Source organism: Rissa tridactyla, chromosome 10 (genome assembly GCF_028500815.1).
Source record: "Rissa tridactyla isolate bRisTri1 chromosome 10, bRisTri1.patW.cur.20221130, whole genome shotgun sequence".
In the NCBI taxonomy this organism is placed as follows: domain Eukaryota; kingdom Metazoa; phylum Chordata; class Aves; order Charadriiformes; family Laridae; genus Rissa; species Rissa tridactyla.
Genome location: NC_071475.1, coordinates 13030053 through 13044530, shown reverse-complemented (window position 1 = coordinate 13044530; position 14478 = coordinate 13030053). Strand labels below are relative to the sequence as shown.

Below are 14478 nucleotides of genomic sequence, written 5' to 3'. Positions count from 1 at the left end.
CAGTTGATTGGATCACTTCCCCTTCGGCTTTCAAACATTTGCATCAGTTGCTGTTTTGCAGTACTAAACTGCTATTTCTCCCATCTTTCCCCCCAGCTTCTGATTTCATGCTCCTTGCTCTGAGGTGGAGACCATATTGTCCTCCCAATTTCTGGGCACTCAGTCACAGTTCCCAGGCTGAAATATTACAGTCTTATGACTCTTAACAACATTTGCGTTCCAAGAAAGGTTTGGAAAGTGAAAGCATCACATGATTACGAATTCTTTACCAAATAAATTTCTCCACTTTTAGAGAGATCACTCTAATTTAACTCAGGAGTTTCCCCAAGCTCACAAAGTGTCTTTTCCAACACTTCCCCAAAGTGATTTGACTCAAACCAATTTTGTTTTCTCTGACAATGACTTCCTATTCCTTTATTGCCCACTACGTTGTTTCTTTTTAATATATTTCTAAAACTATTTCATGATCTAGGCCATTATTTTTAGCTTTCATGAGCAACTAATATCTTTCAATACCTGTACTGCAGTTGGGATAGCCACTCTGCCATCTTTTCTGCTATTTGTTTTATCTCTCCAAATGTTTTAATTTCTGTATTTTCATGATGTGCTGGCATCAGCTCACAAACAAATTGTCTCTGCCCAGATTAGGTAGAGAATTTACCAGACTACAACTCTCATCAATATTTATGCTTTCTTCTTTACAGAAAGAGAAAAGTATTAGAAGAGGAAGCCTCACAAGAGCGAAGAGTGGCTCTAAGCAAATACAAACCAGAAAATAATTCTTATGGGTTTTATGACAAAGGCAAAGCAAGTGCTTTATAAAGGCATTTAAATAGTCAAGTCAAAGCAAATAATAATTTTCTGTCATTGAACATTCAGGTCTCCTGAGATGGCTATTAAAAAGTTTATAGTACTTTACCCACTAACCCACCCTCTAGAGGTGAAGTGGGGCAGATGATACTCAGAAAGAAAAAGCAAACAATAAATGTTTTCCAAATGAATATGTCTGGGAAAACAAATACATTGTTTACACACTTGCATTTGTATTAATTAAAGTTGGAAAGGAGTGTCAGTATCAGCACTTGGAAACCTGTAAGGACTTGGTAGCACAGGGGTATTGTCTGAAATCCTGCATCCAGATTTGGTTTCTGTCCTCAAACCCAGGAGTAAGATGAAACAATTCCAGGAAGCACACAGATTTTTTTCCTTCCAACATTAACTGAATAACAAACAGTGCACATTTTACCATACACCTCCTTAGCAGCTAGTTCTTTCCCATTTAATTTGGGGAATGACAGAAAAAAAAACAGAACAAAACCAAAGTAAAAGTCCTTACTTGGAACAATTAGCTCTATTTCTTCTGACATGGCAGTTCCCAGCACATTGGATGCATAGCACCGATATTTCCCTTGAAAATTGGTGATGATTCCACGGTTTTGAATCACAAATGTTCCGGAGTTGTTAGATGCAACTATCCTCGGGTCAGATAATAAATCAAACGGTTTTCCATCTTTAGTCCAGTTGAAGCTGGAAAATAAAACGAGTGTTACAAAGGACAGGTCACAGAACAGAGAGCCCTATGGCACAAAACCAGTGGTAAATATGGGTCCAATAGAGCACTATTAAAATAAAAGGAAAAACTTGATATAAGAGGAGAGAGTTGGACGATAAAATGACCACTGGGCTACTATAACTTGTGTTAGCTATTGGGCATGTCTCTCCTGCTGGACACTACTTTTGGATAACCAACTGTGACATGAAATAAGAATACCAAGCTTAAGGCAAGGACAAAAAAATGAGAGTGACCATCTGTGAAAGCAAGAGCCACACTGTGAGAGGAACTAGAGCTTTGCAAAAAACCCTCTGTCTGTAGGAGAGCTGGTACTTTTGACCGGCAAGGATTGATGGGAGCTGTTCTCACCATCTACAGGAGACACCATGGCTGAACCCAGGAGAAACCCAGGAGATGACTTGACTGAGTTCTCCTGGTCTTCACACAGAATGGCTTATAGTTTTGATGCTACCGGGGCGTGATTTTGCTGAAGTACTGGTCATAGTTTATGTATCTGGAAGTCTCAGGTGGCTTGAAATTGGGCTAAAATCAGAGACAGATGGAAATTACAGTATAACATTCATTTAGTGGAATACATACCTTTTTCAGTATTTTGCAATGTTTTAAGAGAATAAATTAATGTCAACAGAAATTTATGTTTTGGTACGTCACTAGTATTGGCAGAACTGCTTTGCAGCTGTATGGAGGGGAATACGGGTTCCTATCGCCTAACCAGCACTATCACATACACTTAAATATACCAGAGAACTTTTCATTGATCTGCTGACAAACAGTGAAACAAAGGAAATTTGTTATCACACTACAAATCCCCATTCAGAGCTCACTTAAAAATGATCAAACCATCTCAATATAAAAATAACTACTGCCTTTTTTAAGCAATTGTGTTGTAGGGAAAAAGGAAAGGAAGGATTAAAGAGTAAAAATAACGTGCAAACAAGCTATTAATTTAGCCCATACACCATCCAGTGGTGAAAACCTCAGGAGGAGCTCTTACTATGTTATTATTACATTTTTGTTAATCACATTTTCATTAAAAATCTTTTTCCTTTTTACATTGGTGTAAAATACATAGTTTATCTTTGGATATTTATTTGAATAACTCCATATATGTATATTTGTAACATCACCATGGCAATAATGATGTCAGGTAAAGACAAGGTATCTGGTAAAATGCAAATGTTATCTCTGAATACAGGGTTTAATGTGCTCGGTGTTTTTAGGGTTGCTGTAGAAAAGGCAGAACAACAGCTGGGACCCTTTGATTACCATTACATGTCTCCTAGCTTTTGCAGCACAGCCCAGACAAGCTCTTTTAGATCATGGCGTGAACTTCGCACATGCTAGAGAAATGGAACATCTCCCCACAACAAAAAGGCATGTTGATATCTATTCACGGAGTGAGTGGAAGTGATCGAGCAACAAAAGCTGAATGGCCTAAATAGAAACCCAAACCTCAACCTTGCCTTGCAATGGTGAGGGGTTACTGCACATCAGCTATTCCTCCCCTCCTCAAAAACAGAACAATGTTTGGCAGAGGTTAAAAGCAAACTCAATTTCTGCTTGCTTCTCCAGGGGAAAGCAGTACTCACGTGGGCTGTGGGTTTCCTCTAGCCTCACATTTAATCGTGAAGTCCTCATCAAAAGGGTAAGCAACCTGGGTGTGAGATTGCTCCGTGATCGTTGGAAGCTGCGCAACTGAACACAAAGAGGTACTGGGTTAAAACACCATTCAAGCAGAACTGTGCTCCGCTCAGGTCCTTTCTTGGAAAGGGACAATGTCAGGATTGCCTTACTCCTGCAAAGACTGAGGCTTGCCTTAAAAAAACCCAAGATGATGATCATCATCTTCCTGGCAGTGACAATACTCTTTGCTCCCAAAGCTGAGCGCTATCATGGCCCCAGCAGCCAGAGGAAGGATTGACAGCACTATGTTCACCAGCCGCTCAGGGGCATCACCAGCACACGCTTCCATGTATGACCAACCCATCCAGGGCAGAGGAGAGCTGGGGCCATGCTAAAACTAAAGCCAAAGCTTGGGTGTGTGGAATGGTAAATTTACTCAACAGTGAAGTCAAAAACTGGCTTTTTAATCCCGACACAGATACACACACGTGAAGCAGCAAACTGCCGTCTCCATCCTGGATAAAATTGCCAGGAAATCCATGGACTGCAAAGATGACTTAATGACCCCTCCGTTACCAGTCACACGGTCACGAGATGATGTTTCACTTTCTTTTTTTTTTAAGGGTATTAAAGTGTTGCAAATGTCTGTGTAACAGAACTGCATGAAGGACAATGAACGCTCCCTGCAGTGGAGCTGGGGATAACAGGATCATCACATTGTTATAAACAGCCGGGAAGAAAATTAACATCCTCTTTCGTTTCTCTTTTAAGTCCAGGAAGCTCAAAGCTGGGGCGAAACACGGTGTCTTGCTCAAAGCTGAACACTTCCAAACCCACCAGCTTCACTGATCAGATGTAATTCCTTTTTATTAAAATATAAAATGCTTCATTAAAGCAAATTAAGGGCTAGATGGCTCCCCCGTGCAGGTACGTAAAAGCAGTGGATGCCCAGACAGTCCGTCCTGCGCTTGACAGTCACAGCTCCACTTTTGCTTTATTTAAACACAAGGAGCCACTGCGGAACCTTCCTCCAAAAAACCTTCTGCTTTCAAATGCTGTGAAACAAGTTTGGAGAGCTTTAGAAAAATATTCTGTAAACCTGCTTGATTGCCTTCTCCTTTGCAGCCAGGGCTATCGGCAGGCTCCAGAGTGCTAACAGCTCACGGCAGGTCCACGCCATGCCCTGGAACTGGCCCATGACCTGCTCTGAGTTACAGCACCCAAAGGCCTGCAAAGAGGCTGCATTTCTTTTTCCTTTATTTATTTATTTATCTATTTATTTATTTATTTATTTATCCCCACCATAACTCATTCAAAACCCAATGATGCTGAGTTTTGGTTTGTTGTTAGTTTCCCCCCCTGCCCCCCAAACCCTGTAGTTTGTCATCCTCCTGGTCCATTTATGTTTGAAAAACGCAAAGCTTGGGAGGTCTGGGCTGTCCTCCAGGCAGTGGGGTCCATTGGCTTTCATTGGATTGTCCCCTATGAGCCTCATCCCGTATTTTACACGTGTCCCGAAACCACACCGACCGTGTAAAACAGGCAGTTTGAATGCAGCACAGCCAGAGAGGGACACAGGAGGTGCTCCCCAGGGCGGTGTGTGAGGTAGGAAATACTTCTCTGGGGACTAATGTATGCCCTGAGACATACACCTGCTCCTTTTTCAGGCTGAAACGGCAGGTTGCAAGACAAGTAAGCAAGGGTGTATGTACATCAAACAAGCTTCAGGGAGATTCAGAGCCAAAATGAGGAATTTATGTGAAGGACAAAACCAAGCCCTCGGAGCTAAGCGGTGTGCTGGATCACAAACACCAGATATATGTTATCAGACAAGTTTACTGCTACCTTTAAACAGGTCCAAACAAAGTAGATTGCGTTCTTATCACATCTGAATTTCCCAAAGGCCATGTTCTGGCAGAATTAAATTCACAATGGAACAACTGAAAAGCAGGATTTAATATTTTTTTCTTTGGGGAAAGGTTTAAAAAAAAAAAAAAGAGAGAGAGGGATACGAAAACAATACAGCAAAGTGGCAAAGTGTTCAATAAATAGCTACAACTCACCTGATAATGGTATTTCAATAGCTGCTGCCAAACTCAATACAAAGAAAAACAGGCATATGGTGATCCCTTTTGTGCTTAATAGCATCTCCATCACTCTTCTGTAAACAAGGAGTCCAAACAGAATGAGAGATACCTTATGCTTCCTCTCACTGTCACTTCAAATCAGATGTAAGGACGTGAAGTTGAAAATCTAGCGAGGAAAAGAAACAGCCATATTAGCTTGCAATATGAACTTGGTTCTAACAAGGTTAGTAAATTAAAGCAATGCTTCAGGATTTACAGCTAAATTGCACTAAGTGGTACAATTTCCTCTCCTCTCTCCCCACCCCCTGGCTTCGGGAAGGTCCGCTATTAAGTTTCTAACACCAAAAAAAAAAATACACAATCAAAAGTACAAATCCATTATAGCACAGAAGCATAATTATATTCTATTTTGCAATTAAAAGTAGGGATGGTTTAAAATACAGTATATTTGTAAGCATTCCAGTTCATAAATTCTTCTAATGAGAGTTGTGTAAGTTGGAAAGTAATGTAACAGACCTAATGAGAGGAATTTGGTACACTAATGACCTTGTTCATAAATCTCTTCTGTCTTTTATCTTTCATTTATGTTTAAAAAAGGACAAAATCTAGTTTAGTTCATTAACAAGGACCAGAACATGAAACCTTTGCTTTTCCTCCATAATCCCAGACCTACTACACGTAGGTTTTACACAATCCATTATACATCCTTAGGTGCTGCATTACATGGCAAAAATGTCAGACAGCTGCCAAAAGGAGACATATTCAGCTCTAATAAGCATTTAAGTGTAATTCACAGAGGAGTAAAGGAGAGAGAATTCTACAAACGTGGGTGTACAGAGGATTTCAGTCGTCAGCATCATTCACAATACCTCAGTGAAATATTAACCAGTGTAAGATATGTTTTGTTCAGCCTGGAGAAAAGGCTCCAGGGAGACCTTGTAGCACCTTCCAGTCCCTAAAGGGGCTCCAGAGAAGCTGGGGAGGGACTCTGGATCAGGGAGGGGAGCCATAGGATGAGGGGGAATGGTTTTGAACTGAAAGAGATGAGATTTAGATTAGATATTGAGAAGAAATTTTTCACTCTGAGGGTGGTGAGCCCCTGGCCCAGGTTGCCCAGAGAAGCTGTGGCTGCCCCATCCCTGGAGGGGCTCAAGGCCAGGTTGGACGGGGCTTGGAGCAACCTGGTCTGGTGGGAGGTGTCCCTGCCCGGGGCAGGGGGTGGCACTGGATGGTCTTTAAGGTCCCTTCCAACCCAAACCATTCTATGATTCTATGTTTTGTACCTGTGCATCTCCTACCACATAGGCCTCGTGTCAGTCTCAAGAGAATTTAGATTTTAGTGATCAAGATAACTTGCAAGAGCAATTTTCAAGACAAAGCTACTATGCTGGAGGTAAGGACCAACCCACCAGCAGCCCAGCCCCGCATGGCCCAGCGAGCTCTGGGTTCACAAGCAGAGCTGTACCACCATGGCAATGTATTTCCAGCCTAAGCCTGGCTTGCACACAGCTCTTGTATCTTTGCACATACCACCCAGTTAATCCACAGATCAGAAAAGCAATCTTGGGATCAGGGAAAGCAGTTGGCATGGCGGGGGCAGGCAGGAGGTGGGAGCCGGGCAGCACGCTGGGGATGCTCGCCCTGGACCAGCACAGCTGGAGCAGAGACAGGACCGACCCACGCAGCCAGTCCACGATGGTTTGCTCCTGATGGTTGGTTTGATGGACCTCTACAAAACACAGGCACAAAGCAGAGATTCCCTCCCAGCACGTTCCTTCTCCTATCAGCTCTCGGAGATGAGCAACAGGTTGTGCTGTGGCCCTTCCTCCAGAGGCATTAGCGGGATAATGTCTCTTCACTCGGTCACCAGTTCATGAAAACTTTCTGGAAGTTAACATCTTTGAGACCGAAATCCTGGGGTGAAGATTGAAATTGGCCAACGAGGGGACAAGAGACAGACACTATAATCACATAAGTCTCATTTGTTTAGAAATGAGGCTAAAAAACAGATGTCTTATAAGTATCTTAGGCACCGAGCGTTTGCTGATGGAAGAAGCTGACTAATCTTCTTAGTGCCTTGCTCTGCAGAGGGGGACAGTTCAGAAGGGCACCGGAGGGGACAGGCAGGATAGCACTGGGCAAACCGCCACCCCCAGGTTGTGTCTGGGGGCAAATCAGGCAACATCAGTAAGTTCTGTTTTGTGGCAGTCGGAATTTCCCTCAGTTTGATTTCTCCCAGCTCTGACTTGTGAGCAACAGACCTTTCCAAACCTCAGTTCAATAAAATCTGGGCTGTATCACAGCGTGGGGGGTATGCACAACCCACAGCACCATGGCAGCCCCCACCAGCAGCCACCTGATGGCCACACAAGGCCTGTCCCTGCATGACCGGGCTCTCCTGCCCTGCCTCACCCAGTCCTGGCAGACGCTCAGTTCCAGATCTGTCTGTGTCATCGACAGTAAAACAGATGCTCTGCCAGCAAACCCTCTGGCTACGCGATTGCAATTTAGGCTCATAAAAAATCTGACCAGGGTTGCCACTTGCAGATGGTGCACTAGTGGGAGCGAAGCCCTCTGCTTCCCCCAGCTGCTGACAGCTCTGGGGACCAGAGCAGCCCCTGTCGGGATGCCAACGGGAGGAAGAGGAGCTGAGATTACAGGAGATGTGCAGCTTGCTAAGGGCGGGGAGGGAGGAGCAGAAAGTTTCTTTTTGTATGAATGTTACAAAGCATTGTATAGATTCAGATTCAATTCAAGAAAAAGCAGGAAAACAGCTTGATTCCTTAACAAAACCCATTAGCTCACACTTTCTTTTTTCTTTTTTTTTTTTTTTTTTAATAAAGTGACATAGATCAAAGAAGAAATGCACTAAATAAAAAGGATATCCTTTATCATGTGGCACGGCACGACTTGCCTCTGCAGGCTGCTGTAATTAGTGGGTCTGTCTAGCGCCTCGCTCTTTTTCCCTGTGTTGAATACTAATGCAGGGGGCCGACAGCACCAGCATTTGGAAGCAGTGAGCACAGGGGGACTGATGGCACTGGGCTTGCCCACACCAATCGGATACTTCCAAAGGTCACCTGGAAGTCTCCCCGCGGCTGCATTTCACCTCTGCCATTCGACTCTGGGGCAGTTTCCACGAGGTACAATCCCGGGGTGAGGCGAATTAAGCAACAGTACCTTTGCAGAGGTGTTTACCTAGCGATAACCATCCAGCAGGATAAGCCTCCTGCTCATATGTGATATATATTAACCCTAATGGAGTAGCAGAGGCATTATCCCGGCTGCACTGGTTGCGACAGCAGTTATTACGGAAGGCAAATGCTTAACGCACATCTCGACGTGCCCCACTCCACTGGTCACTCCTCCGTGCCTTGTTCTGGACAGTGAGAGTCCTCAGCAGACCAACATGTCGAGACATACATCCTCCCTGCAAGGAGACCTGTGTCAAGCGATTAACCTTATTTAAGGTGATGTATAGACAGGGCTGCCAAGCGTTAGGCGTTCTGTATGGCTGTCACACGTTTGGCTGTCCTACCAAGCCTCAGGCCCACAGCTCAGCTGTCCCTGATTAAATCACCCGCCTTCCCTCTCATCTCCAGCACCCAAACAACCCTGAATCCCTTCCTAGATAAGCAATATCAGACATCCTCCAGACACTCCATCCATCCCGGCCTTAAACACAGCTGCGCACCCAAACTTCAGGCAGTGCGATCTTTCACTCCTACGATGATTAAACCCCAAACCCAAATTTCTCATCTTGTGCCAGTTCCTAGCAAATGAACAGTTTAACTGCTGAAGTAATTTGGAGAAATAAATGAGGTAGCTGCGCAAGCACTTGGCAGCTGCGGGCAGGTTTCGGTCTCGCTGGTGCCAAAGCACAACGTTCACCTGGGGTCTAGTAAGCGCCAGAGAGCAACTTGCAAAATCTTGACCTTGGTAAAAACATCAGCTCTGTTCCCCAAGCCAGCATGCCGGATCAGGCCCACAGCTTGCTGGTCTTCCTGCTTTTTTTCCCCAGGAATCCCACATTCTCCTTTGTTCTCCCCAGGAGTCGGATGCAGCATCCCTTGCACCGCGGAGGGGGGCAAAAGATTAGCGAAGAAAACCTCTCCTCGGCCTGATGAATGAACATGTATGCTATGACCAATGTTGCATTTATGAAACCTCCTTGTCCTTTTTCTTTCTCCCCCTCCTCCCTCCATTTCTATCTTTATCTTCCCTTTTCTCCGCCTCAGGCTTAAGTCAAGTAATTTGAATTCACCACAAATACTTATCTGTAGTTCCTTACCTGCAATTCATTATTTACTGTGCTGTTCAGTTAATAGTAAATACTGATTGCTCTAAGGACAGCTCATTTGTTTGTTTAATGAGCTGCCCTTAACTTACAGTGAGCAAACCTTTCAAAATATCAGTATTTCTAAGGAGCGATGCAGTTCCAGATTCTTTTATTGTATACCATTGCTTCCAGAAGTGTGTAATAAAAATATTGGACAAATAAACAAGGAAAAAAAAAATTAAATTTCCATTTATCTCATAAACCTAGTGAACAATTTTCCCTGCATGTAATTACTACATTAAAATTGCTCATAAATAGTAGCAGGATGATAGCCAAAATTCCCAGATTACTGGTCTACTGCTTCCAAGAGAAATTACACTGCGCTACTAAATATGGCATCAGTCTCAGCTATTTGGTTCCCTCTTAAAATATGTAAGATTTGGTCCCTGTATAAGTCCTGTACAGCACAAATAGTCATGAAAGTACTGGATTCCCACAGCTTAATACTGGTACATTTCTGAGCTGACCTTTTCATTAGCTAGAATCAGATTTAATTTCTCAGTGACATATACATTACAAGATTGTTAAATAAAAGCCATTGGTAATTGGAAATTACAGCCTTCGGGGTGGCCCTAGTTACAGAATAACAGAACAAATCTCTGGAAAAAAATAGCTTCCTGGTATGAGAAATAAAAATTTGGTTATTTAATTATACCATATGTTGCAAGTGAAGTGACTATATAGCATGGGAGCTTAATTAAGTACTCTCACTCTTTCTCGATTACAATCACTGAAGAAGAAAAAAAATCCTATCCACAGTCAAAATGTCTCCTATCCCAAAACATAGTCAGTCCCTGCCCAGCTGGGGGCAATGGCTGGGTTTTACCCACCGCTGACAGTCGCGCATCGCGTCTGCCCACATCAGGATTCGACTTGGTGAGCAGCCGTGCTCCAGAACCGATGCCTCCACCTCCACCCCTCCACAGTTCACAGCCTGGACCCATCAGCTCTGGAGGTGGCTCCCACCCACCTACACCCCTGAATGGAACCGTCCTGAAGCCCTTCCACCTTTGAAGGCCTCTTGGGTAAGGCTGGTCACGTGAAACCTGGAGCAGGTGAGACTCAATCCAAGGTCATAGTGAGCGACCTCGGGCGCTGAAGAAATTGAGAGTGGAGGGCAGCAGGGATGCTCCACCTGCCTGTTTCCATGCTCACTGGGTTCAGGGGATGCTGTAGGTGACACCTGTAATGACAAGGACTTCTACACAGAAAGCGTCTTCACCCCAGGGAGCCTCCACTCCCAGTCCTCCCCACCACTGCAGAACATTTCCAGCCAACCAGTGACAAAAAACACGTGAGGCGAGGAAATATGTTTAGTGTGGGACAAATGGGTCCCCAGCAGCTTCCAGAAGAGGGGACACAGTCCCCTGGGACACAGGCTGAGCCCCAGGGAGCATGCAGGATTAATCCCCTTTGCGCTTTTCTATGCAGTGGGTAGTAATACCTCCTACTTCACTAATTAGCTAAGAAAGGTTGAGATGTATGCTGGTGAAGCCTTAAATGCAGTGCTACAGCTGCAGTATTTACACAGCCACAGTTCTGTTCTTTTTTTTTTTTTTCCCCGCCCTGAAAAATCCCCACATGCCGAGTCACTCAAGTGTTTGGAAAAGATGAGAAGGAATATTCATAAAGACCCATCGTTTTACTTCAGGTGTCAATGTTACTCATAGCTTTTCCCCTAAAAGCTTTTTGACATCCCAGCGTTAGTACTAGGGAGAAGATAACCTTCACTTGACTCTGTCCCAACCACCTATTTTTGGATGTTGTCAGTTCCCAGAAAAGCAGCCCATGATGCATATGCTGGAGGTGATTAAAATAATCAGCCAAATCAGTGTGATGTTCTTCCTTCCGTGGCAAAATATCTCTAAATAGCCTGTTAGCACATAGGCATGAATTATTTTTTTTTTTTTTTTTAAGACACAGTTCCGCTCTCAGGAGGTTTAGTGAGAGAAGTCTATGTATTATTTATCTTGCCAAGGACTTCATAAGCGTCATTGGACAGCACACGTAAAGTGAAAGTTTTCAGTGCAGGTAAACAACTTCTACACTATTTCACAAAACCCATGCGTTTCAAATATGACTGCAACTATTATGCCTTCACAATTTTGTAATCCACCAGCCTTTCAGTTTCTTAAACCACAAAAAAGCTCTAAATATGTGATAGAATGAATATAAATAATAAAGAAATAAGCACACATGGCCATGAAATGTTTTACTGCAGCACAAGCAGCACTAAAACGTTCCAGTCAATAAACAGTGTAAGTATTAGAATTAGTTTCCCTGGGACAAGGCCTTTAAGAAATAAGTAGGGATTTGGGGAGCCCAGCTTGTCAGGTCCTGGTTTTTGTGGAAGAGAAGCCGCAGACGGGGCGGGCAGGGCACGTCCCCACACACACAGACGGGCGACGGCTGGTGCCTGTCCCCGAGCCGGGGCTCTGCTCTCGCCCGGCTGTGACCGACGTCTCAGTTCAATGTTTGTGCTGCTTGTGTGGGGACTCAATTCATGCCATTTCTCTCTGAGATCCACCCTGAGCTGAGCGGAAGCTGGAAAGGCGTACGAGCATCTCCCCGACCCCGCGGAGAAGGCAGCCGGCACCAGCCATCCATTTTTGCAAATACTCCCTATCTATGCCCAGCTGTTCCCAACAAAATCCTGAAATTCAGTCCCCCCTTAAGTCTCAGCAGATTGCACCCTGCGCTCTCAAATCATTTAAAAGCTACCTATAAATGGTTAATGGTTTGTCTTGGTCATCACTCTGCCCATATAATGGCACAGCACCTGACAGATTTGATTTGATTTGTTTCGTGCATCTAGGAGCTGAAGCGCTGTACTACTAAATCATAGAGCACAAGGACCATATTTCTTAAAGCCTTGCAAGTCTTTCCTGCACACGATGACTGAAAACTGAAGAAATGCGGTTTCTAATCAGTACAAATGATCTGCTTGTTGGTCTCTGTCTGCTGACCTTTGCCAATGTGAACCTCCTTCCTAGGATCTAGAGGTGCTTGCTGCCAAAATATGTGAGGTCTTCAGGTTTTCCTGAAAAAATAAATAAATGGATTCCCTACTGTCATTTCACCAATATGATTCATACAAACTAGATTATCTAAATGATTTTTTTACTTTTTTTTTTTTTTTACACCTTCCGCCATGCTCCGTTGGGTGGCTCCTTTCACATCAGTAAGGGATTGGTTTTTAAACACAGTGTGTGACTGAGCAATGTTTCTGGAAACGCATGATATTTAAACTTAATAAATAATTCATCAGGACCCATTTTGGTCTATTTGCTCAACCCATCTAATGTTAACTGCACTTGACTTAGACTTTAAGTCAAGCAATCTTAACTGCACTTGACTTAGACTTTAAGTCAAGCAATCTTAAATGAAAACTCCCCATTTTTGCATTTGCGTCCTGTGAAAATTTGTGTGAGCAAGCTTAAGACCTGGAACGTTTGACAAAGCCACCAACTTAATACAAATTACACAACTCCTGAAAACAAAGTTCACTTTTGCAAGCTATGGATATCTGTAATGGAAACCTACTCAAAAAGTAGAAGCCCTGCAAAGGCGGCCAGGAGATCAGGTTTGCCAGTCCCACCAGGTCAGCTCTGCTCTAAGCTCAAAATGCCTCTGAGCAGCACCCGTAATAAAGACTGAAAAGAAAATCCAGCGTGGAAATCAATACCTGGTTCAGCTTTTTCATAACCAAAGGAATAAATGTTAACTGTGAACGGTACATCGTTTATGATGAATACGTCATTAAACTTTAGTTACAACTTTATTGACACAGCACTTACAAGTAAATTGAGATCACCATCGATGTGGTTATTCCTACCATTAGGAGCACATAAACCTGAATACCCTGCAGCCAAATTCCACTGTTATGGATGTTCTTAAGTATGTGAATAAATACAAACACCTATTGATTTAAGGAGAACAACAGTGCTTAACAACGAGCGGGACACCAGGTCACACCGCAGTCGCTGTAGGTCAGCCCTCCTGACGGGGCAGACACAGACAAGCAGCAGAGGGAGCGCAGAAGGGTCCTCTCCTGGTACACTCACCCTCCCCACCTCCTGTAGCTGCCTGGGGACTTTCTGGGCCAGATCATAGCATGTTGGGTCGGAAGGGACCTTTAAAGTTCCCTTTAAAGATGCTGCATCCAACCATAATAACGACTAATGGGTCTTTCTTCCACAAATTTAAGTGCCTTTTTCTTTTTTCTTAATTGATAATATACTTTGACCTCCATCACCTGAGATAACGAGTCACTCCATATGTACAGTGTTAAATGGCTGCTTAATAATCCCACTGGCTCTTCCCAACTCTCTACAGGTCCTCCCCTCTGCATCCCTTGCGATCGTGCAATTCCCTGCACCCCCTCTTTGCAATCCCATTGCCAGACTGAACCCCGCAGAGCACCAGCTTCACCAGAGCATTCACCTGTGCTGGGGTAACTTAGCTGCCCAGTTTAGTCCTCCTTCTCTGGGCGCCCTCGCTGTGTATAGAATTGTTCTTTCCCCAGTTCACTTTTGGACTGGGTCAACTGGGCAGCAACCTTGAGCAGTGGGAGCGCTGGGCCACCACAGCAGCTCCTGTAACACATGAGTTTAGGCCTGTGACACAAACTTAGACTTTCCTCGAGTGGGAAGCCAGTACTTATCTTTACATTCATCTTCTTCTAGCCTTCTTCCAGTTCTACTGTGGCAGCATTCTCTCTTTCTGGGGAAAATCACAATTTGAGCTCTATATACACCACATCCTGCAGCACAAATTGCTTGTGTAAATGTTTTGCAGACTTCTGAGAAATCTACAATTATTTAATTAGCCTGTTGCTAAGGTATTTAAGTTGAATT

General features: G+C 43.9%; 1 protein-coding gene across 1 annotated transcript in view; it reads right to left on the bottom strand.

The window, feature by feature from the left end:
- The window catches only part of CHL1 (cell adhesion molecule L1 like), a 138364-nt gene that overhangs the window by 51573 nt on the left and 72313 nt on the right, over nt 1-14478 (bottom strand). The window contains exons 3-5 of the mRNA XM_054216117.1: nt 5260-5449; nt 3163-3268; nt 1337-1527 (exon numbers count right to left, since the gene is read on the bottom strand). Of these exons, the coding sequence (XP_054072092.1) occupies nt 1337-1527; nt 3163-3268; nt 5260-5350 (388 nt within the window). The 5' untranslated portion in view covers nt 5351-5449. The remainder of the gene's footprint in view (nt 1-1336; nt 1528-3162; nt 3269-5259; nt 5450-14478) is intronic.